The sequence below is a fragment of the Cuculus canorus genome, chromosome 2 (assembly GCF_017976375.1).
Source record: "Cuculus canorus isolate bCucCan1 chromosome 2, bCucCan1.pri, whole genome shotgun sequence".
In the NCBI taxonomy this organism is placed as follows: domain Eukaryota; kingdom Metazoa; phylum Chordata; class Aves; order Cuculiformes; family Cuculidae; genus Cuculus; species Cuculus canorus.
In genome coordinates, this window is record NC_071402.1 from 143,066,923 (window position 1) to 143,092,148 (window position 25,226).

Sequence of the window (25,226 nt, forward strand, 5' to 3'; positions counted from 1 at the left end):
GGGGCTTCCGCCTCCGGGTCGCGGCGGGGCCGGAAGGCGCGGCGGGACGGGGGGACACGATGGCCTTGCGGTGGTGTTGCCGCTTCGGCTCCTCCCGCCGCGGGGCGCCGCCGCTGGGCTCGCTGCCGCGCCTCCGCCCGCCGGGGAGCGCCCCCCGCGCCGCGGTGAGTGCGAGGCGGCCGCCGGGGGTCACCGCGAAGGAATGGGGCGAGGGTCGAGCGGGGCCGGGCGGGCAGAGCCTCCCGTGTCCTGGCCGGGGGGGGTCACAGCCGCCTCGTGTCCCGGCCGGGGGGGGTCACAGCCGCCCCGTGTCCCGGTCTGTCGGTCCCGGCCCGCGCGCCCCCGCTGGGCCTTCCCGCCCGCTCCAGGGCCTGGCGAGGGCCGGAGCTCTCTCGGCACAAGGTTAAACGCTTTGTAGGGCGGGCTTGGTTACTGTTGCGGGGAGGAACTGCTCGAAGGCTTCTCTAGGTGGGGCCAGCAGTGCGATTCTGATCGGGAAGAGGTTTTCCATGTGTTTCCCCCAAGGTTGTGCATTCTGAGTTGTGATGGGGCAGTTCTTTGGACATCAGAAAAAATTTCTTTGCCAGAAGGGTTGTTGAGCACAGGCTGCCCAGGGAGGTGGTTGAGTCACCATCCCTGGAGGTGTTTAAAAGATGGGTAGATGAAGTGGTTAGGTGATTTAGTAGTGGACAGGTACTATTAGGCTTGATGATCTTAAAAGTCTTCTCCAACCTAGGGATTTTATGATTCTCTCAGAAAGCCAAGCTGCGGTTCTGACCTGCAGTAAAGTGTCGTGGCTGTGGTGTGTCCAGTGTCGTGCGTGACCCGGTCTGACAGAGTTAAGGAGCGGTATAAAGGAGAGAGTCTGTCTGTGTCCTCTCAAAGGAAGAACAGGAGGAAATCAGATTTTTTTTAACAACAGAAAGCAGTGAGAGGTAGGAGGGAGCAAACCTATGAAGATCTTGGTTGTAGGGCTTGGCACTGAGGTCAGACCACAGTGAGCTGCAGATGTACAGGTTAGGGTTCCTCTCTTTCCTCTTCTTCCTCTCCTTCCCTTGTGTCCTTGCCTGGTCTTTTTTTGTCCTGTGCATCCAAGGAGACCGAGTTTAGGGTGTGTAGAAGGAGACACTAAGGCATAAGGAGCCACCTGGGGGAACTCTTCTCCGGTTCTAGGTCTCCTTGAGCATTCCTGCACAGCCTTTTGGAGAGGCAATTTGATGAACAGGTGGATTGCTGTGATTCTGGGCTCGGTCAGCCCAGCTGGGCCTCTTAGGCAGCCTGCACTCCAGGATGGGGCTAGGTAGTTCCTGGCAGTGCTGCCAGGAGCAGAGCAACAGGTGTGTTTCCTTTCTCAGCCGATCTCTGCTGGAATCGTGTACCTGGGACTGTGTCTTTCCCCAGGCTCCTGGGATCTGTCTGCAGTGAGAGAGCATTAGTGAGATTGACAGGTTTGGAGGTTAGGTTCTTGACATGTAGCAGGGAAGATCTGCTGGTGTAAATTATCGCAAGAAGCAAACGGAATTAAAATTGCTTCAGGGAAAAACAAGAACATGTTCTTCTGTTAGTGTAGTAGTTCATGAAAACAGCTTTTGTGCTTTTCTTTGGGCCTTGACTGGTGCAGTCTAGGTTTATCTACAAAGGAGGGAACATTTGAAAATTGCACCTTCACAAGTGCAAAAGCAAGGTTTCGTTAGAGCAGTTCTGAGGAGTGAACCGATATTCCTTCCAGGCTGGTCCTGCAAGGGGGTAAAGTCCAGTATTCCTGAGTGGAAGAGTCGGTTTAAGTCAGAAGCTAATGTTGGCAGTTACGTCTCGTTATAGGGAAGAAGACTTTGAGACTGCCTTTGCTGCATTGTTAAAATGGGGAAACAAAGCAGTGCTGATGAACAGACACTTATTTTTTTTTGTAGTGAAATGTTTTCTGTCAGTTTAAAGTGCTATTAAATTAAACCTGTTTTTGATTTGTGCAGATGTGTCACTTCGCCCAAACAAGTTCAACTTTGTCATTTCCAAAAATATGCAATATATTTTGGCGGTAAGTTGGAGATTCATATTGTTGTGTAATGGGTAAAGACATAGTTATTGGGTGAACTGGGTAGCTGTGAGCTGTAAACCTGTGAGCTGTAAACTTTGAAAGTGAGGTTATTTGCTTTAGTTCATAGTTAGATAATTCTCTGTAGACTGCTGCTGTGGTGCTGAGTCTGAATCTAAGTCCTCCATGCTAGAGAGCAATGAGCAAAGGAAGAATGCCCCAAGAAAACCCATATGGTTCACTTTGAAAAAGGGCATGTAATAAGAGGCATGAACTTTAGCTCCACAGAACATAAAAAAAATCAGGCTAAGCCTAATGGATCCACATGGAGATTTCACCCTTTACTCATGAACTTTGATACCATCATGCTACCTGAAAATATTGACTTAATTTATAGTGTTGCTGGGTGCACAAAGGAGACTTTTCAAATGCAAGCCAGGAATACTTTTCTAGGAATAAACAAGAGAGGGAAGAAAGTAACAGAACAATTGTGTTACTGGAAGAAGAAGACTTAATCTCCAGGTGTATGCTATACTGTCAATAGTGTATTCAAAAGGCATACATTGAGAGCTATGTAGTTTTATATGTCTCAGAAGACTTCCGTAATCTGTTAAGGGCAGGGAGGGGTTATTATTTGCCAACTCCTGCATTTTGCCAGCTCCTAAAAGTCTGTGATCATCAATACATAGCTCTGCTGTCCTTGCCCATTATTAGGTGGCTGAAAACAATGTTTTGATGCCTCCTGCTTATATTTTAGCTATTTGATTAAATTATGTGTGAGGGGAGAGGAAGAGGAGAAGGAAATGCTTTGAAATGTTCCTGTTTGGGAAATAGGGGAAAGTTTGTTTTTAACATTACTTTCTTGAAAAACACTGTCACCAGGTTTCATCATACAACTTCATCCCACTTGTGCAGTTGCAGTAAGACAGTTAGTGATGAAAAATACCAAGACCCTTTTCAACTCGGTAGAAAAGACTTGAAGAATCTCTATGAAGATATTAAAAAGGTAAAAGGTTTTGGTGACTATTCTGGGATGTCGTGATGATTCTGATTTTAATAGCAACCATCACTTTGGAGGGTAGTTGTTGAAAGGATATTCTTCATGTTTATGACCAGCTGTCTGAAACTTAAAGTGAAGGCAAAGAGAACATTTCTATATATCTTATAGAACCAGAATGCAATTTTTTTCCTCCTCATTTACGCTGCTGGAAAACATCATTTATGTTTCACAATATTCCTAGTAATTTAAAAAACAAATTCAGCTTATATTGGGTGGAATGAATACAGGCAAAAACCTTATACACTCATACTGTTTTAATTACACTAAATGAATTGGCTTTGTGAATTTATGCTGATATGTTCTTTTCCTTTCTATAGGAATTACTTGTATCTACAGCAGAACTTAAGGAAATGTGTGAATATTATTTTGATGGGAAAGGAAAGGCCTTTCGACCAATGATTGTGGTGCTAATGGCAAGGGCTTGCAACATTCACCATAATAATTCCAGGTGAGCTGGTCAGCTTTAGATATATAGACATACATCGTGCTTGAAATTTACCATTCTTGCATTCCCAAAAATTATGTCTAGTAACTTTATGAAAACAAAAAGCACCTTAGTAAAACCTGAATTTAAGTTCCATGGTGAAGCTGTATTTTTGTAGTTAGCAGTGTGAAAAGGAATTCCTGGATTTATTACATACTTCCATGTGTAAAATTGTGGACTGTACTGTATTTGTAACAGGTCATGGATAAATAATGTTACCAAATTACGATATTTGTGAGGCTTTTAGTCAATTTTATCGTCTTACATAAATGCTTTTTTAGAACCTTTAATACTGCTTGAAACTGTATGAACATATTTAAAAGTATTTTTCATTTGTAACCACTCCTGTAGCTGTACAGAAAAGCCATTAAGCAGGCGGTGTGGTTATATTCAAAGCTGTGAGACATTCAAAACAGTCAGAGATTCCCTTCCAGCCTTCCTCTCCACCCAGGACCAAGTTCCTATGTTTTAGAGTAAGATTCTAAGCTTACAGCTGGTGTAAACTTCAATTTACTTGTCTTTTGAAAGCAGTTTTAACTGAGTAGGATGTCAGGCTTGCCCTGTATTCTCCATCACTCCTTGCTCGTTGATTGCAAATGCTTATCTCCACACGTTCCCATCAGTTGTTATATTTGCATTTGGAGGAAGAATGTTGGCAGGAGTGTGCTCTGCCTTCCAGCTACCCTTCCAGTCTTCCCTTGTAAAGAATTTCAAATATGAAGTCTTTGGTCCCTTGCCAGAAGTGTTTCCAGACTATTTTATCAGACTTAAGGGATTTCTCTTGTGTAATTTTTTCCGTAGTGGTAGAGTAATGCCTTGCTGGACTTGATTTCTACCTCAGAGCATGTTTTGCTTCTTGATATGACACCTCTCCCAGTACGCCCCCTCCTAGATGAATATAATTTTAAAGGAGGAAGCAAAACCTAGTTGGCAGTGTCTTGTCCTGTGTGTGCCAATTCCTCTTGTTCTTCGAAAACATTGTCCATGACTAATGAACTTCACTCCAGTCAGATTCTGTTCTCCATTCAGTACTTTGTCTCAGAGGTAGCAAAAGCAATAACCTTTGTGAAAACTCGTCAAGGATGTCCTTTGTTACAATGCTGATTGGCTTAGTATTTTGATGAGTCATCTTGACATGAAAAACAGGAATGTGATAATGGCACTTCTTGATGTGAAATCATTCTTGATGACTGGCCATCCATTGTGGAAAGAAAGGAAATACAATAAAACAAAAATTTCTGCTTAGCCATGGAGGCTCTTGAGTGTCCTGTTAGGGCATAACCCCAACGTGATTTGTGTCCACTTTCTGTACGAAAAACCTTAAAGTAATCCTAGCATGCATCAACCATAGTATATCCGATTCAGCTACTGGATCAGAGGGTGCTGATACTTACGTGTACACACTTCATGAAATCATCAGCATGTCTGATCCTCGTATTCAAAAAAATATAAGTCCAGCTAGCTCCAGGGGTGGAGTGCGAACATAATCGGAGTGAATGAAGGATTTGTGGCCTACACATTTACCAATAACAAGGATGAAAGAGCTATTTAAGGCAAAGGATGATGTTGGTAAGAGGCTCAGAACTTAGGAGAAGGTTTTTAACAACTGGGCCAGTGAGTTTTTGGAGCATCCTTCTAGTCAGAACAATGGGAAAAGCAATTTTATCTCACTTTAATGTGTAGCACGAGAAGCTTATGAACAAAATTATGTAGTGTACATGCGATACTGAGAAGGCTGGAATTGGTGTTATTTGGTGTAGGAATTGAGCAGTGAATCAAAGATAAGAGGTTTGCTGTAGAAAGATCTGAATTTGCTTTTATATGCTCTAAGCGTATTTTTTGTCTTTTGGCATATGTGTACGCTCATGGGCATATTCTTGTCCATGCATTACACTGTCTAGAAACCATCAAGACCAGTTTTGAGACATGCCCTATGCCAGTGAGAAAGTGTGATCTTTAAGTTCGAGTGCCACATATGCCTGAGGCAAGTGTTTGCTTCGCAGTAGCCAAACCTCAGCATAAGCGCTGTGATTTATAGATGCTCATGCCATTTGGCAGCTTTTGTACGTCTGTTGCAGTTTTTTTCAGCACCTCTAAACTATGTTTGATGTTTAAAAGCCTTCTTATTAATCTGAATGTTCCTTGTATAAGGACAGACTGCGTCGCTAGCTGTGTCGCGTTGTTTTTAAAATGAAATTCTGAGTAGGGAGAACACAAATGTTTCAGCAAAGGAAGAAAATGAAATCCTAGGTTGTTTATGTTCCCTCTTTGCCTCATGCCACTTTTCTCTAAGCCTGTGGCTGTAATTTAAATTCACTTATGTTTACACGAGTGTTCACTGCACCACTTTTTGGTTCGTGCATGATGAACAATGTGTTTTAAGGGTTGAGTAGGCCATGCCAGAAGAATATACTTTCATGCTGTGCATACCCATTTACTGTGAGTTGAAGTTTTATCAGCATTTCCTTCTCTTTTGCTTTTAGACTTCTAGAAGCAGGCTATGTTAGCGCTTACTTTGTATATACATATACTTCTAGTTCACACTGATACAGGTTTTATTGTTGTTGCTTCTTAAAGCAGCATTGCTTCTAGGTGACAAACTTTTCATATAACTTTTTACTGTTCGTGAGGAAAATTGTGTATGTAGAGAAGGAAACCCTGTGCATTTGTAACCCTGCTACTTTGCTATAGACCTGAAGGGAAAAAAATACTTTCCATTCTGCTTCTTATGTTGCTTTGTTTTTTCTTTTAAATATATTTTTACGCTTTCAACTTGTCATTTCCCTTAAAGCATTTTCTCATTCTTTTCCTCAGTTAATATTAATAACTCTTCTGGACTTGTTTTTCTCTATTGAAGCTTTAGTCCCCACTCATAATGAAAGATAGTGGCCACAACACCTGTAGACTTGTGGGGTGACCCAATAGTCTGTGCTGTGTATCCCTAGCATTTTTTTTTCTGTCTCAGGAGTTTTTGTTACTGATGTTGTTTCCATGTTACATTACTGCCATTCTCATCTGTCATATAACTTGCTGGACTCAGCATGCTTTTGCCTGTTCTTTCAGTTTTGGTTGTTTTTCCTTTTTTCCTTTTGTGCAATACTAGTAGAAAAGATTTTTTCCTCTTACTTGTTTGCTTGTTAAAATAACAGGACACAACTTTGTAAGGTCCCAATCTTTTGATGCAGCCACAGAGACCTTTTTGTCCTCACAGAGCCCCACCAGAATAGCCGAGACTTCTCAAGTGAATGGATGGGAACACTCAGATGGCTTTGCTTACAGGTTAGGTGACATGATCCTTTGTGTTTAGATTTGAGGAGGGCTAGGTATTCAGAATGCCCTCTGCAGGTCAACTGTCGTTCTAGAGTGAGGTCACTTTATTGTAGTCATAGCAAGGAGAATGGCAGTTGTATAAAGAATCTGAACTGTTATCAAGATGATAAGTGTCTGAAGCATTCAGAATCCTCTATGCTGGTATGTTGTTTTTTTCCTTTAAAGATTCAAGTGTCGGATGTGCAGCCCTGAGTCCATAGGTCCCTTAGGCTATGACTTATTACTGAATGGTAACAACTTACCTTTGTGCAAGAGTGAGAACTGTAAAGAGTTTAAGCAGAAGTCATGCAGACCCTCAATTTCACACATCCTTGGGCATTTCTTCACATACCTGTGTGCAGAATTTCACAGAATTATCAGTCAGCCTCACTGGACCTAATGTCTCCATTCAGGCTATATTTTCCAGAGGTGTTTGCAGATAGGAGTTTTTATTTCTATTTTTGGAACCAAAATGAGAGAGACAAACAAATAAAAGAAGGCCAAAGGAGCACAGAGACATCTCAGTAGAGGAAATAGTGAGCATAGAAGATTTTATTGTGACCAGCTCCACAAGGAAGAGAAGATGGGTTATATTTATAGGTGACTCCATTGTGAGGGGAATAGAGGGTCCAACGTGCCAGACAGACCCTTCTCTAGGGGAAGTCTGCTGCCTCCCTGGGGCCTGGGTTAAGGACATCACTAGAAAATTCCTAGCCTAGTACAGCCCTCAGACTATTATTACCTGTTACTGCTTTTCCATGACACATAGCCCAAGGGTGATCAAAAGAGACTTCAGGGCCATAAGGGAATATGGAGCAGAGGTTATTTTTAACTCTCTCCTTCCAGTTGTGGGCAGCAATATTTGAAGAAACAGATGGACCCAATCTAGTCATACCTGTCTCTGTGGCTGGTGTCACCACCACCATTTTGGGGGGTTTGATAATAGGATGGCCTCCATGGTGCCAGGTTTGCTGGTGCCTGATGAGATTCACCTTTCTCAAAGGGCAAAGAGGGTCTTTGCTCACAAGCTAGCAGGGCTCATTGACAGATGGAATAATAACAGAAGTGATGAGAAGGATAGAACACTTCTGTGAGGGAAGGCTGAGATAGCTGGGGTTGTTCAGCCTGGAGAATGAAGGCTCTGGGGAGACCTTACTGCAGCCTTTCAGTACTTAAAGGGGGCCTTGAAGAAAGCTGGAGACAGACATTTTAGCAGGGCTTGTTGCGATAGGCTATGGGGTAATGGTTTTAAACTGAAAGAGGTGATGAAATACTGGCACAGATTGCCCAGAGAGGTGGGAAATGCCCATCCCTGGAAACATTCAAAATTGGGTTGGACAGGGCTCTGAGTGAACTGATAGAGTTGAAGATGTCCCTGCTCACTGCAGGGGGGGTTGGCCTAATGACCTTTAAATGTCCCTCCCAAACCATTCTCTGATTTAAGGAGTGGGAAAGGGAAATAAATCCATGAGAATATTGCAAGAAATACTTAAATACAGTGACATGGCTAAACTCAATAGAATAATATTTCCTAAAGATATAAGGACCTACCAGCAACCTTAGTCCTCTTTTTTTTTTTTTCCACTCCTCCAAACCATGAATGTCAGACGCCTGTACTGTACTCTGTTTTTCAGCTGTAATGTGCTCCTGTGTTCACACATTCTCTGTCTCCTCTAGTTTGCAGTGCCCTTCTGTGTCACAGACTGAAATGTTTCTGAAATGTTCCTTTCTTTCAGACCCAGAAAGTTAACAACAAAAATATATTTTGAGGGAGTGTGGTCAAAAGATGTTTTGCAAGTTCTTTTGCACATTTCCTGTCTTTAAACTGGCAATGTTTAAGTACTTACTGGCAAACACACTGCAAAACTCTTTGCTGCAAACTGTAAATGCTGGTTTGTGTTGTTTTAAGTTCTCTCCCCCCACCTTTTTTCGAAGAGGGATATTTGGAGGAGGGGGGAGTGCGTAACCTGTAAGATCAGGCTTGCTCTTGTTCAGTATACATGAAGTAAGGCTGTAGGTCTGTAAAAGTAATCAAGCAGGGGGTCCTACTGAAAAACAGAACATGATTAAGGACTTAAAAAGTCATATAAAGCATGTGTGAAAAGACAAACTTGTAGTTGCAAGAAAAATTGTGCAAATCTGTGTCATCTCAGGGTGCTTTTACTTTGAGAATGACCTAAAAATGGCGTCTTTCCACATATTGGACTTGTAGGGACCCAGTTTTCGATTGACTTGAGTTACTGCTACTTTTTGCTTTTGTTTTGCAGGTGAAGCAATATGAAAAAAGGCAGGGAATGAGAAGGATCCTGCTTTTTGTGTTTTCCCTAAAATAGGCATGCTCTGATTTAGAATTACTCTCACAATTTTTGTAGGAAAGTATTGCAATTTCTTTTTGCCAGCGGTGGGAAGAATTTTGCTTGAGACCTTGCAGAAACCGTAGTTTAACAAAACCTGTCAGGTTAAATTATCAGATTTGGTACAACGTTCTGGAAACCAGACACACGAAGCATGAGCAATCCTATGCCATTTTTAGTCATTGTCAGAGATAAAATGCACTGTAATGCAGAACTTTTCAAAACCTGCTTTTGAAATGTCCGTCCTTGTGCTGTCTTCATGCTATTGAAAGATTTTGGTGTGTCGGTGAGCCACTTACTGCTACTTCCCAGCAGGAAGTCCAGTCTGCTGACATAATTAATGAAAAGGGGAGTCCCAAAAAGGAGACCAGTGCATGAAAGAGCCTGGAGACCTTTACAGTTTTTTGAAGGTAAGTTCTCCTACTTGGTAACAATGGCTTATTTTTGAAAGCTACTTTGAGTGAACTATCATTTGACTAAATTACAAGTCCACACTAAAACTTACCCTCAAACAATGGTGAAAGTTTCCAGCTCTTATTTTGTGTTGTTTAAAAGCCACATTTTCACAGCGTATGAGCCACACATCCTGCCATTGTTCAGGATGTAGAACTCCCACTGACAGCAGTGCAGAGTTCTGCGTAGAGGTAGGTGTCAGAACACAGTGTTATGTCAGCAGACTGCAAAATGTTCTTTCATTTTGTGATGAATCACTAGATTTTAATAGCCATAAGCAATGCAAGAAGATTTTAAATTCCCTTCAGCTGAGCTGGAATGATGATCATCTGTTTCTCACAGTTCTTTTTCTCTTCTGCTGGAAAATAGTGTGATTCGCTTTGTTATCTGTGTACCAGAAGTAAGGTATCTACCTATCACAAGTAATTTTTTATTTCAGTGGCGGGTTTTTTTTTGGTTATTTGTTTGGGGTTTTTTCTTTTGCTGAGTGTGTTGGGTTTTTTTTAATGTCCATGTGGGCTCATTTCAGCTAGAAGGCAAGGCTGACTGGGATTGCCATTTCTGGGATCCTGCCTGCAACCCATGATGAGAAGAGGTAGAAAAAGAGAAAAAGATACTAGAACAAGGCAGTGGTAATTGGATACTAGGGTAGATGGTCCTTTGTGTGAGCTAGATTGACTCTTTGTTGTTCATTTTGTCAGCCTTGATCCCTAGATGATTGTTTCTGTGCTTTTCTATTACCTTCTTTTCACATAGTTTGAAAAATAAAGTAGGTGTGAGCTACTGAGAATAGAATCATCAGTGTTAGATCTTCACAAAGGCTGAATTTCAGTAATTGTTAGGTAGCTACTGTTTACAGTCCTGAAGTGATTCCGGTATAAATCCTCAGACTTTTGAAGAACCTCTGAGGTCTTAAGGTAATCACATAAGATAAAGGATAAGATCCATGAGTTTTATCTTTCAAATGTAGAATACAGGTTTATGTGCCTGCTGATTTCTCCAGCCTGCTGGTTAGTAGTGTTAGCCAAGTTTGGAGAGTTTGTGATGTGTTTTATAGGTGGAGCAACACAGGGATAAGGAAACTTAAAACACTTCTACAAAGCCATCTGGCATTCTTTTCTCTGCTGTTTTCCAGATTTTCATCTCCTTGGAACCAAGCATCCTTGATGCTGTGCTATTTATTGCAGTCTGGATTTAGAGGGATTAGAGTCAATAACTCAAGAGTTTTGCAGTAATGTTAATGCAGCAAGGCAGAAATGGGCCTGCTAAGGATGGAAGCATCTGATTGCACTTACTGTACTAATGTGATTTTACGTTCTCGTCTTCCTAATTCCAGGTTTGAAGGATGGGGTTCAGATCATGGAAAAACTGCAACAGCTGTTTTCAGAGAAATGCTTTTTGTTTGTTCTTAGTGGAGATTTCTTTTCATGTGTTGCAGCACATATAATTGATTTCATTTATTGACAGTTCTTGCTTTTTTTTTTTTTTAAGGGAGGTGCAGGCAAGCCAGCGCTCTGTGGCCATAATTGCAGAGATGATCCACACAGCTAGCCTAGTTCATGATGATGTTATTGATGATGCAAATTCTCGGAGAGGAAAAATGACAGTCAATCAAATCTGGGGAGAGAGGAAGGTGAGTTTGCTATTATGTGCAAGACTGGCTGTTAAATTTTGACAGAGCAGAAATACCTTGGGCTCTTTTCACATTACTGTCCTTAGGCACAGTCTTAGGATATGCTAGAAAAAGTCTGAAGAGGTATGCAGAGATGTGTCTTCCTTTTCTGAACTGTTGGAAGCATTAGGTGGTATATGACTGTATTGTGATTCTTACTGATTTTATATTCCCTGTACCATTCTCTGCAGTGCTGTTGGAGTTCTTTGAACTTGTATGTCATCCAAAATGCTGTAGGCTACCCTGATTCTGTAGTAAATGCGAAAAGGTTTTCAGTCAGCGTGAAAGTGGTTTTGATTTTTTGAGAGTTGCTTCTTCGTAGAGCATTAAGAGGAAGGTCTTAATCAGAAAATGCACGGAAAGAAGTACACTGCTGATGCATCAGAATTTATCATGGCAATTCAGAGCTGATATGGCATAACAGTCACAACAGAATGGTAAATACAGAAGTAATGTTCAAAATAACTATCTAGGCAAACACGTGTTCACATATTGCATACAGGGAGGACAGTGCTTATACAGAAAAATATAAACAGCACTAAACCATAGGGATTCAAAAATATTTCCAATTTTAGTATTTTGTTATCTTCTGTTTTCTCTCTCATACAATAAGATATGTGGGCTTTATGTAAGACTGTGATGTGATTAGACCTGCCAAATAAAGGAAATTGTCCTGTCTGTACTAACACTTAGAGGAAAATACTTAAAAGATCAATTTTTTTTTTTTGTTTGTTTCTCAGGCTGTTCTAGCAGGTGACTTCATCCTCTCAGCTGCATCTGTAGCTTTAGCACGAATTGGAAACACTACTATCATCTCTGTTCTAACTCAGGTGATTGAAGATCTGGTGCGTGGTAAGGTCTTTTTCTGTTTTTATCTTCAGATTTGCTTGCCTAAGCAGTAAATCCACAAATAAAAACTCCATCTGTGTAACTTTTTAGGTGAATTCCTCCAGCTGGGTTCCAAGGAAAATGAGAATGAGAGATTTGCTCACTACCTCGAGAAGACTTTTAAGAAGACTGCGAGTCTTATAGCAAACAGTTGTAAAGCAGTATGTACGTCTGTCTCTTCTAAAGTTAAAATACCACACTGTAAGCTTCACAGCTAAACTTCTAGTTATTGCTCTTTTCTCTGGAGACCCTCCAAACCAAACCTTTTAAATGGTGTTCTGTCAGAAAGGGAATGGGTTTGAGATTGTGCATTTTATTACAGTTCAGCTGTGTAGCCTCCAATATGGATTTTCCCTGGGTTTTTTTCTGTTTTGTATTCACAGTTAAATTTTTTTTATATCCTCACTTGAATCAAAATAAGGTTCACAGTGGCGGCCTTTAATTTATGAAATTCTGCAACTTTGAGACAGTGTTTTTAATCTCTTTTGATAATTCTTGAGCTTATACTTTGATTTTAAGTCGTCTTTGACATCTGGTCCCACTCACTGGTGCCAGCTGGGACATGAAATGATAACAGTGGGAGGAAACAACTAATTGTGTATATTCTATATTACATTGTAGAAGAACAGAAGCATGTACTTCTTGATTTGTCTCAGGTTTTTAATTAGCAATTGCTATATACAGCCCTGTCTGTCACTAAGTTCTGTTACTTCATTGCAAAAAGATCTAATTCAAGTTGATGTTCTTATCCAAAAAACATTTAGCTTTAGTGCAGAAAATGGAGAAGGTGGGCAATATTCTCACCCCAAAAAAGACCTATGATTTTTTTTTTTATGATTGAAGGCGGTATAGTTAGTGTCTGCTATAGCAAGAGGGAGTTCTAAGAAAATTAGACTAAAAAACTGTGCTAGTGTTAGTCAGTCTCCTTTGTTCTCAGAGAACTGGTACACTTGTGCATTTGACGGCAGTTGAAAATTGTGTAAATCAAAAGGATCATATAGAATGATAGAGACAGACTTTGTGGGCAGGGAAACGTCTTTCATTCTAGTTGAAGGAAAGAAACTAAGTATTCTGGATTGCTCATATTAATGGCAATATGACCCTGGCAAGAATTTCCATTAGCAAGTCTTCATTTGTATTAAATGGGCAACTGGACTAGTGAGGGGCATTCTGATACCCCTATAAAAACATAAAAGTTTTTATATTCACTTTGACAGTCTTCCTAAAACATTCACAGATATGAGAAGAAATCACCTTCCTACTGGGTGGATTCTTCTTACAAATGTGCTGGTTTGAGCTTTTTCTTTTTCATAACTGGAAAGAGTTAGGATTTAAGCACTTCCCTCCTCACTGTGGCTGTGATGCTGGTGAAGGGGTTATTAGGCTGCTTTTATTCTAGTGGTTTTTCTGAGTTGTTCTGTTGCCTAACACTTGGAATTTCATATACAGTAACAGTGGCTTGTATATATATATCTCCCTCAGTTTCATTTTGCATGGTATAGGAGAACTCCATTGATAGCAGTAAAAAGGGGATTTTTTTTTTTTTTAATTTCATATTTCTGTTTTGGGGGGGAGGATGTTGGGATTTTTTTTTTTTTTTTTTGTTTAGATGGTTTGGGCTATTAAGGAAAAGGATCAAATCAGAAGGGAGTTCTGTTTTCTGTTTTCAAAAATGATAAGCAGGATCATCAGTTCTAGCTTGAAAGGAAATTCAGCTGGGGAATTGAGTATTCACGTCGTGTTTTCAGGGACAAAGCTAAGAAGAGATTATTTGGTTTCAGAACATGAGTTATAAACAGGCTACAGTGTCATTAGAAGCAGTTCAGTTGCTGTTAATGATAGGGAAAAACAGCGATTTGTTTCTATGCATAAATAAGGTAAAAGTATTACCTGGAAAGAAGATGTCAAACAAGTTCAGGTGGCATCTTAGAATTCTGGTATTGCTTCTTAGAGGTGGAAGAGTAGAGTATTCCTGGAAAAATGTCTAAACAAGATAATAGATGGTCTGTCAGTACCGGTCTAGCCACTGTGTTAGGTATCTTCTGTATCACCAAAGCATTACTGCATTTGAATCAAAAGTTCTTTAAGTTACCAAAATTCTTTTTGTTTATGGACAGAACAGAACTCTAACAGATGTTGGGGCCATCCCAATCTCCAGTTTATTTCTACAATAGTTCTGTGTGGGGAAATGTTACTGAAGTTGCGGTCAAAGTAATACATTGCAAAGGGAAATGGTGGCAGATGGCCCAGAGGGTCATTGAAGCCTTACTCACTCAAAGGCATTTTTTAGAAAAAAGCAAAAGGTAACTTTGTTTCAAGAATTCAGAAACAATGAAGCTGAAGTGGAATTTCTGGTAGTTATCAGGCAAGCTGGAGATGGCAAAATAAGCTGAACAGGTTCTCTTTGCATCTTTTTTTTATCTTATTGTAATGGGAATTCCTAACCCTCATAAAGCTGTTTATATTTTGCACAGCATACTTTCAGAAGAGGCATTAAATCATGCTTGTTTTGAGATAAGTATAAAGTTGCACTGGAGATTCTTGATTTTTGTGCTAGAAGAAAGCATAAAGGCCCCTCGAGTAAGGCAAGGCTGTGTATGGTAGGTCTGCCTTAGGGATTGAAGGAAAGGAATAGTCTGCAGCTTTGGATCTTCCGGTGAGCTCCTGCTTTAACTAGTTTGTACTTTGGTGTGTGCACAAGGGCTCCATCATAAAAGCCTATCAGGGTGTGGAACTGGTTTCTGCCCCCACAAGCAAAATTGGTCCCCCCAGCCCAGTTGGGCATGCAGACCACAATAATGTCCAATGTAGAATAATAGCATCAGTAGCATAAAGATATTGTGGTCAGCCAGTAAATTTCCTTATTTCTTATTTAAAATACAGTAACTCTTTTTGGAGTATTTCTTCTTCATAGTGTTTGCTATGAAAAAGATCAGCATAAATATATGACGGTATCCAGGCAGGTGATCTTCACTTCTGTAAAAGTGTTTCATAAACAAGTATTTGGTTAGCATGTCAGAATATTAATTACTTGCAGAAAGGTCAAATGCCTGAAAATGCAGACTCAGGACAAGATAGTCATCCGCTGTGGAGGGGGGCTTCTGCTGAGTGGCTATCTTCCTCTCCCAGGCCTTCATAACCCCCTTCCCAAGAGTAGTCACCAAAAAAAGGATTTGGAGAGCCTGAAGGAAAAGTCAGTGGCACGCCCTGCTGCGGTGAAGGGTGAGCGCATACTGGGCTGCATCACCACCAGCACATCAGGGGAGGTGACTGACTTCCTCCATTCAGCACACATGAGACCTCAAGGCTTGGCTCCCTCGTACAAGTCAGATTCACATTGTGGAGTGATTTCAGTGAGGAACCATCATGTTGGCTTGGGGCTGGAGCAAATGATGAGCCAAGAGGTGGTTTTAGTCTGGAGTGGAGAAGGCTAAGAGGGAATCCTCTTGCTTTCTCCAGCTGGGTACTAGGAGGGCATAGAGAGGATGAAAAGGTGTGCAGTGAAAAGGCAAGTTGTACCATGGAAAAATTCAACTAGCTGTTAGGAAAAATTTCTCCTTGAGGTTGGTCAAATGCTGGAACAGGTCAGCCAGACAGAGAGTGGGACCTTCATCCTTGGAGATGTTCAGAACTCAACTGGATACAGCCCTGAGCACGTGATCCAATTGTGAAGTAAGCTTTGCTTGAAGCAGATGACTGGACCAAATCTTCTGGACCAAAATCTGCACTGACCTTCTAACCTAAACTATTCTGATTCCACAGAAACAGTGCTCCTGTCTGGAAAACCTGAGGTAGATGAGCCATGATGAGAATGCAGGATCCTGACTGCTTCAGGAGATGGTTGTGGAGGAGAAAGGCTGTAAAAGGGGAATATTTTAAAGCCCTTTCCTTTCATGGTATCCACAAATCTAAGAGTGTGAGAGCAAACATTGCTTGTATTGTTTATACAAGCATATCCCTGCCCAGCAGCAGGTTTTCCTTTCTGACCTATTGGGCACTGGTATGGATGTGCGAGTGCTTTCAACTCCAGCTGCTGTATTCCCACATGATGAATTATAGTGCAGGATGTATCTACCCAGAGCTGATGACAGAATATTTTATGGATGTGAAATTCAGTAAAGAGGCAAAATTGGTTTATAGCTTCTCATGTAACATTAAATAATAGAAACAATTTTTTATTTTAAAAAGGGTGTTTGAAATCATGCCAAGCAGATTAACTTGCTTTATGGAATTCAAAGTACCTTTTTCAAGAATTTGTTCCGCTTGGTATTAGGAAGGATTTTTTTATCAGGATTTAGCAGAGGACAAGACTGAATTCTTGCAAGATTAAATCTGGAATCCACCAGTCGTATCAGGGGAGCTATAGAATGCTTTCAAAGGGCTTTATCATTTAAACATATATCGTTAATATTGACATTGTTACCCTGATTTGTATTTGTAAATGCATGCTGTTATTCCAGTTATCTTCAGTTAAACTCCTGCACTCTCACAGGGCTGAGACAGGGCTGCCTGCCCGCATCCCACTGAGTGTCCAGATGGGGGCAATAATCCACAGGAGCAATTGAGAAATTGGCTCCTGAAGGAATTCCGTTTGATGAGATTCAGTCACGGTGCAGGTTTATGATGTCCTGGGTGGAAGGTTGCTCACTTGAGGCGTGATAGGCATTATCAGTCTCCTGGATTTTGGAATTAGTTTTGTCTTCAGAAATGTTCATTCATAACCTGAACAGGAGCTATGAAGGTCTTCTCTTGCAAAGATGCAAGAATTAATTTTGCATTGTGAATTTCATTGTTACTTTCTGTAACTCACACTTCTGGTTTTTAAAAGTACATACACTGCTGTGATCCTTTATACAGGTAATGCCTGTGCCCCCAGAAAGCTGCCCAGCTACACGGACAGCTCTGCTCATACCTTTCAGATTAAAGGAGAAAGCTCTTCTCTGTACATGTCACTTCCTCTCCCTACCGACCAACTTGTGCCTGCTCTGCCCCTTTGCCATTAACCAGGATTTTGTCACTGTTCTACTCAATTCCATATTTTAATTCTTCACAGGAAATGCAGTGGTAGATAAAGATTTCATTGAAACAGGGTTGATGCAGCCCCCCGCCGTGTCAATATTTGATTTGTATTACAGAAGCAACCTAAAGTTTGCTAGGCATGGTACAGCTGTAGATGTTAGCTCTTCGGGGCAGATACTGCTATTTACAAGACAAACATCAAAGGAGGATAAAAGGGCAAAATGTTCTAGTTTGATAGTCCCTAGCAACACCTATTTAAATATCTCATATTTGCAGGTCACATTGTTTCAGTGGCTTTTGGGATTTTGTATGATTAGACATAAGTAGCATTGTGTTTCTGCTATACTATCCCCTTCTTTTAAATAAAATTGGGAAATGTGAGATACAGTTAATGTTTCTGGCATCCAGATGGGTTTCAACTATTACCCACAGATGCAGGTTGTGACTGGGAAGTGTTCTGATGCTTAGTTACAATATGCACTGATGCATGAAATAGTAGCTAATCTTGTGCAAGTTGTGCCGCATTTATTAGGCTATAATGTTTCTTAGTTCCATCTTCATGTTTGCCTTCAAAGCTACTACTGGAGTCTTTTTTAGTTTAGAGTTGGGTTTTGGGGTTGTTTTTTATTCTGAATGATCCTACCTTACATAGACTTAAAGAGGCATTTTTATACACACACACCCCACACCCCCCCCCATATTTTTATGTTGTGGTTTTCCTAGCATGTATTTTTAGTCTTAGATTAAGTAAAAGGTATCTTCACTCCTTCCATTAGTCAGAGCAGAATTGTAATGTCTGCAGTAAGCTAGGAAAGATTTTTGCCCCCTCTTCCTAATTGCTTTATTGAAGGCTAACTTAAACGTGAGTATTTAAATATAACCAACTTTATTTTGCAGAGTGTGTAATCAATACATAAATGTAAAACCATAAGTGCCCTTACTTCGAGACAAGATACTAATTCTCAAATCTTAGTTTGTGTTCTGTATTTTAGCTTTGTGGAGTTTATTCAGTAAAACTTTTGTCTCTCAAGTAGTTGATTTCTTTATCTGTACTCAGTTAAAATGTTTTATTTGTTTATCTCGGTTTAGTAATTCTTTTGTCTGGCTTGTTGTACTTTCTTCATTCTCCGTCCCTTCTTTGCCACTGTCCCTTCTTTGCCAAAGGTATCCCTTGATAACCTTTGTCTCCCAGGTAGTCAGCTCATCCTTCTCAGTACCTCAGTTATAGTTAACATCACCCTTAAAAATACTCTTCCTTATCTCAGCTGTCCCTCCTAGACTGGGTGCGACACATCCAGTTTTGTGGATCTTTTATGAGGCATGTAATGTCTGTTTGTCTGTTGTCTGACCTCCAATTATCCCCTGGCTGCTTAACATATGTAATAAATTTAATTCCCCTCTTACTGGGCTGTATATGACTACCAGCCTGTGTGTGCAATGCAGCCACATTTCCTGTCTCCATCCTTGCATTATAATTTCTAAGTCTGATGAATATTTAATAAAGCTAATCTCTTTCCAGACTTGAATATATTTTTAATACTGCACTGCTATTCAGCCTTGTTTTCTAATAAGCTTAGTTGTTTGTCTGTATCCACGGAGATAAGCAAGAATGTTCTACTGAGTCAGCCTTTTTCCTTTCCCAGATCGCTACTGTCTGTGCTTGCTGTGTCACACCTATGGTCAGAGACTAAACATGGATGCTAACTAAAGCTTGTTTTTTCTTTTCAGGTTTCAATTCTAGGCTGTCCTGATCCCAAAGTTCATGAGATTGCATACCAGTATGGAAAAAATGTTGGCATAGCTTTTCAGGTAGTGCTTTTGTTGAACTAGAGGGAATCTAAAATCTAAACTTCTCCAAACTGCCTTAGAAATCAAAGTGGTCTGTCTTAAACCTTTCTATAAATCTTCTCCTAGCAAAGATTATGTTGTATTAAGAGTTTCATTTTTTTAAAAAAAAAGAAAGTTTTAAAATAATGTGTATGTTTGTCTCTTTCCAGCTCATAGATGATGTGCTGGATTTTACATCATGTGCCAACCATCTGGGGAAACCAACAGCAGCAGATCTCAAGCTTGGATTAGCCACAGGCCCTGTACTGTTTGCTTGTCGACAGGTAAGTCAATAGGAATCTATTTCCCCAAAACAAAAGGTGAACACGGCTCTTCACAGCACACAGAGGTTCAGCTTGAACACATCAAGTGTACAACATAACTGACGAGCACAGCCAGGGCACGTGTGAAAAATCAGTGTGTTCAAGATCAGCTGGATTTAGAGTGTGCAGGCATGTTCCTTCAGATTGAGAAACACCTTCCTACACAACCCCTCTTACCATTAGGCACTTGTATCAAAAGCAGACTTTTCTGTTACTGCCCCAGTTCAAGTGTTTAACCTTCTCAAAAGGGAAGGTATCAGAGAGTTTTCATGTTTTCTGCAGGTTATTCCAAGTAGCTTCTTGCTCATGTTATTCCCTGAGACATCTTGTTCTCCCAGGTTTGACTCTCTATGTAGGCTTTTGCTGACTTCTGGCCTTTATATCCATTCTGGGACCAAGAACTTAAATATCTGCCTAGCTTTTAGGTGGGCACCTCTGCTGGGTTTGATCTCTTCATCTCTTTGTCACCGAGTCTTACCCAGTTAGAAACTTGGGAAGCTTTCCTTTTAAAGGTAAATGTATTAGTAGTTTGTATGAAAGGAGTATCATAAATAACATAAGCTTAAAATTGATCAAGAGTTTTAGTGGCCTAAAAATGATTTGGAGGAGTACAAGGAAAAGAGAAGTGCCAGCAACACCAAAAGACACATTAAAATTGGTGATAATCCATAAAAGGGGAAGAAGCTGTCTAATGCACCTTGTTCAAGCTTCTGGTTGAGGATTTGGGACTTGGAAAGCAGTCCTTCCGACTATATTTTGCTGTGTGATAGGAAAACTGGGGCAACTAGTTCCAGTAGAGCTGTAGTCTGTAATCTCTCATTGAAATTGCTGAGAGTTTGACATGGGAAGGTTTTAAATCATTTTAAAAAAACCCAACTTGATGACATTTACTTCCTTCTTTCTTAAAGGGCCTTGGGGTGGGGGGAGGTGGAACATATGCATGTGTGTGTTTCCTCATCCATCGGGCATTTATAAGGACATGTATCTTGGAGAGGACAGGAAGGCAAAGGGTATCGGCCACTTAGGAATGCAGACAAATGCATGCTGAGAACAACCTCCTCTATGTTCCCAGTTCCTCCCCACAGACTTGTCAGGGGGATTCGCAGACTTGTTATTGAATCATTATTTCTGAATTTGTTGATAAGCAGCAGGATCTTGTTAGTCATCAGCAACTGAAGTTTTTTACAGGACAGTGAGAGACACGGATTCAGAAAGAGGGTGCAGTTGTGAAATGGTTTGTTTGTTTGTGTGTTTGTATTAAAGCTGCTTATAGAGAGAAACAGGGACATGCTGCAGATACTCTGATTTTGGCAGAGAATGGTGACACCGATTGTCTTGTGGGTGTTGAATATTCCAATTTTTAAATTAAAACTATTTTTCACTCATTTGTTTGGGTTAACTGTCCCTGACTTCCAACTTCATCTATCATTTAATTAGCTTTGTAAGATAAGTTCATAATATGGAAATGCAAGAAAAGAGAATCTGTCAGTTCTGTTTTATAATCTTACTTGTTCTTTGTAGGTCACTCCCCCCCCTTGCCTCATTTATATCTTTTGATGGATGTGAAGCATACATTTTTTCATTGAAAGATAACATGACCATCTTGCAAAGTTTTCCGCATTAACCAGAAGGCGGCTTTGCTGAAAATGTCCTGCTGCTTTCAAGGAACTGGAAGAACAGTACTACAGACTTAAGTGATAGATAAACAAAGTATAAGCACTAAGAAAAGTGGGAGCTTCAACAGATGCTTAACTATGCTGCTACTAAAAGGTGTTTCATCTATTTGTATCCAAGAATAAAAATTCCTGAGCTAGGGCTTGAAGACAGTCCAAAATGGAATTGTTAGTTATTGGCTGTCTCTTCTCTTCAAATTAGTACTACTGCTGTCCAGCACACCCTTTGATGGACCTGGTAATCCTCATGCTGCCTTCTTGACAAACGTACTTGAGTTCTAAATGTGTTCTGGGTCTTCAGTCACAGCCACATTTTCTTCTTGTCCTCTTTCCTCCAGCTGAAATAATACCTTTATGCATCAGAATATTAAGGAGAGGGCTTTATACAAAAAACGTTGAGCTGCGTGTGAGACCAATTTGTTCAGTATTTAGTTAGTTCATTCAGTGAAAAAAAAACAAACAACCCGATTATTTTTTCAAAGAAATACAGTAGTATACACTCCATGGCTAAAGCCACTCCTAAACTAATATAGTGGAAGAATGAGGGTTTCTTTTTATAATAAGCACTCCTGTCAGATGCTTACATGCCGCCCATTAAATCTGCAGAACTGCTAATAACAGCCTTGCATTACAGGTTTGGGGATTTTTATATTCTTCAGTACTTAAATACAAAAAGTGAAAACATATACATCCTATATAATTGTAAATATGAATAATACGAAAATGGATTATATAAAAATTGCAATTAAATTGTCATTACATGGGAAGAAAGTTAAAATCTAAAGAAAGCCAAGTATGAGTCACCAATAAACTTCTAAATGTATCTTCCAAAACGACTACCTATGAGTAATAGGGAGATGTCACAACAATGAGGGATGCTTCTTTTTGTTCCCCAACAAGTTTGCAGAATAACAGTTTCAGGACCAAAGGCGTGCAAGCAAAACAGATCTGTGTTTAGAAGTGTATGGAAATAAAGTAATCTTGTTTTGACTATAACCCTTCCAGACAAGGAGAACAAACACCCATTTCCTTTAAAAATAATTCCTTTGCAGAGTAGCTGCTTTGAGTTGTGGCTTTTGTTCGTTTGTTATGACTGTCTGAAGAAAGCACCTGCATGTTTGGATGAGTGATGCAGCATAACTGACCGGTTATCTACCTGCTTTGTAGGGAATCAAGTGTGCGGTACTAACTACAAATCCTATGTGATTGAAAACGAAATTCATTGTAGTTGTCATTTTTCTCTTATAATGAGCTTTCCATAGACCGAGCCTGTGTGTATAAAATAACCAAGTGATGGGCAGTGTAAGTGGATGTAACAAAGGTATCATGAAGGGTTTTACGTGTTGAACTGTGCTATATAGATAACAGTAAGTCTCCTGGGTTCTCTGTCAAACTTTTGGGGGAAGAAGTGCTGCTTCTAGGTGGCCCAGCAGTAACCATCACTTGTGATGTAAGAACACCTGAACCAGATTCTACACCGGAAAGCAGCCACATCAGAAATTACCACACTGCATTATCCACCTAACATGATGGAATGGTAGGTGCTAACCTTTGCTACCAGCTGGCTACAGCCAACAGCGCCGGCCACTTTAAGTTTTAATGCTCAGGCTCTGCTAGACTGCCAGTCCTATGCAGATCACACGTTTAAACCTGTAGCAACAGCAGGGGCATGGAAAAGAGGTCTGGGCTTGGGGTTCTTTTTGACCTTAAGATGGTAGGCGGCTACATGGAAAATTCCTCATAAGCAGTACAAAAACTTCTGCCTTTCTGCTTAGTTTCCAGAAATGAATGCTATGATAATGAGACGATTCAGTAAGCCAGGAGATGTTGAACGTGCTCGGAAATATGTGTTGCAGGTAGGACTGATATCAAATGTTTGATTTGTTTGGTTCTTGAAGTACTGTTCTTGCTGAAGTCAGTCTGAAATTTGTTGCTACTGAAGTAAAATAGCAGGGCTGCATTTTCAAATACGTGTTATGGAGCAGGCTACATACAAGGCCAAATCAGTACTCTTCAGCTGCCTTGTAGGCACTGGGTTTAGCAAAAGTGTGAGGTAGTGAAGGGGGTTGGGTTTTTTCCCCATTTTTTTTTCTTTGTTTTCTTCCAATAGCATAAAAATCCACATAAAAAAGTGAAAAAGCTCATGCATGAACTTATTTCCCTCAGCTGAAGGGTAGCTGTATGCAACAGCTGGTGTCCATGGCATGTAACTACCAGTGTCTTGTAACTGCAGTGCATGATCCTTATCAGTTTTAATTGATACTGGTTCTGAAGAGATGGAATAACTGTCTGTGCAAAATTAATCCTATTTTTTTAGCAAAGCATGGTTATTGTACATCTTTATATAGGGGGGGAGGAGGGGAGAGGCTAAACTATTAGTTTCTAATCCTACTGAATAGTATGTTTTTAACACCAGTGTTGTTCTGTAAGTATACTTGAGTTTAGTGTGGATGGGTTTTATTATTTTGAAACTTCAGGGAAGAGAATCCTATTCCTTCCCCCTTCAGAATACAAATTTAAACATTCAGGGTACTTTCTGACCTTAGAACTTCCCCCTGTAATTGGAAGAGGTAAAAGGCAGGAGGGAGGCTGACCAGTTAACCATTACCTTTCACTGTCTTCTTACACAAGAGTGATGGTGTGCAGCAAACTACCTACCTCGCCCAGCGCTACTGCCATGAAGCTACACGAGAGATCAGCAAACTGCGGCCGTCCCCCGAAAGGGAAGCCCTCATTCAGCTGACCGAGATGGTACTCACACGAGACAAGTGAGAGAACTCCTTCCACTCGTTCTGGCAGCTACTTACCAGACTGTGCCTAAAGCTGCTTCAAAAGTCATTTGCTTCCAACAAAGGCTACCAAAAATTATTTTTTTAAAATTTTTTTTTTGAAAGTTCTACTTTTTTTAAAAAAAAAAAGTTTAAAGTGTTTTATCGTGAGAAGCGATACAATTCAGAGCAAATCAAATTATGCTGTACCATTGTTTTAGTGGGGGCTATTAATTGGGGTGGGGAAGATGTTTACATGTTGATGCGCAAAGGCCACTATGAGAATAAATATAAATCAGTGTATGAGAACTAAAGTTGTTCCAAATTTCACTTGTTCACACTAATAAACAGAGCATGCCTGTTACTGTCTGTTAAACTCCTGCAAAGAGAGATGGTTTGAATGCTTTCTGGCTGTTTAACTACAGAAGTACCTGCAATCATAAATACAGAAATTGGTTTATTACATCTAGAAGACTAGATATAGGACTTTAAGTGGCTACATACACCAATGAGAAGTTTTCCCATTCGTAATGAAATACAAGTATGCTCTTGCTTGCTAGCAGTTAACAAGATGCAGAATTTGAGATTGCTACAGTTAAGAAAATGAAAGGCTTGGTATTCCTAACTCACACTAAAACCAGAACGATTCAGCAGCCATCATCACCTTCCGTCATTTACACAGTATGTTCTGTGCCCTCCTACAAGTCTGCTTTGAAGTCCCAGGCACATTCCCCTTGCAGTAATTACCCAGTACTACCACATTCCTTTTCATGTTATTTAAGCCACAGAATTTGTAGGACAGGGAAATACATCTCTAACTTATCTCAGCCTGTGATCCCTCAACACAATGGCTAAGTTTGTGCCGTGCCTGTTCCCTCCGCCCCCCGTCCTAGCTTGAGACGAGCCTGCACTCTTGGCCCGTCTGGGCGCATCGCTAAGCCAGATCCAGTTTCTACTGAGAAATGTCAGTTACAGATGGTGTCCAACTTACTGCATCTGTGCACCGAGATTCAATCAAGAATCCTTGCTAAAATTAGTTTGGGAAGAAAAGAACATTTAAGAGTATGTATAAATGTGTAATTAAGGTTTCATCTCTAATTTATTTGCCCTCTGTCAGTGATAAAGTCACATTACAAATGTCTGCTTTTTAGTACACTGCCTGAGATAACACTGCCATGATTTTGCTGCGATAGCATTCCAAACTTCTTTGCCAAACCAGCCAACAAAAAGTAATGGACAAGACCTTTGGTTCACTTATATATTTATGAATGGAAAAAGTCATAATGTAAATTTACTCATAAAAAAACTCGGGTACAAATTACACGTACAGAAGACCACCCATTTTTTGATTCACATGGACACCT

General features: G+C 40.4%; 1 protein-coding gene across 5 annotated transcripts; it reads left to right on the forward strand.

The window, feature by feature from the left end:
* Positions 1-4: 4 nt before the first annotated feature.
* On the forward strand, positions 5-25,149 carry PDSS1 (decaprenyl diphosphate synthase subunit 1). Of its 5 annotated transcripts, none has more exons than XR_008448390.1 (11): positions 5-164; positions 1,971-2,035; positions 2,915-3,038; positions 3,410-3,540; positions 11,184-11,325; positions 12,105-12,216; positions 12,304-12,413; positions 19,000-19,080; positions 19,269-19,382; positions 20,943-22,950; positions 23,726-23,793. XR_008448390.1 is itself a non-coding variant. In XM_054057474.1 (11 exons), the coding sequence occupies exons 1-11, from the start codon at positions 60-62 to the stop codon at positions 23,864-23,866; spliced, it is 1,206 nt and encodes a 401-aa protein (XP_053913449.1). In that variant the 5' UTR covers positions 5-59; the 3' UTR covers positions 23,867-25,149. The 5 variants fall into 5 exon arrangements, 4 of the variants coding, with proteins under 4 accessions (XP_053913449.1, XP_053913451.1, XP_053913450.1 ...); XM_054057474.1 differs by having other exon boundaries at positions 22,870-22,950; positions 23,726-25,149; XM_054057476.1 differs by lacking the exons at positions 5-164; positions 1,971-2,035; positions 2,915-3,038 and adding an exon at positions 9,512-9,649 and having other exon boundaries at positions 3,408-3,540; positions 22,870-22,950; positions 23,726-25,149.
* The last annotated feature ends 77 nt before the right edge of the window (positions 25,150-25,226 follow it).

What these genes read in the sequence shown, in the direction of transcription:
- PDSS1 (XM_054057474.1), top strand. Translation starts at nt 60, where the DNA reads ATGGCCTTGCGGTGGTGTTGCCGCTTCGGCTCCTCCCGCCGCGGGGCG. An exon ending in ATTCACCATAATAATTCCAG is followed by an intron (nt 3,541 to 11,183) that starts GTGAGCTGGTCA and finishes TTTTTTTTTAAG; the next exon opens with GGAGGTGCAGGCAAGCCAGC. An exon ending in CTCGGAAATATGTGTTGCAG is followed by an intron (nt 22,951 to 23,725) that starts GTAGGACTGATA and finishes TTCTTACACAAG; the next exon opens with AGTGATGGTGTGCAGCAAAC.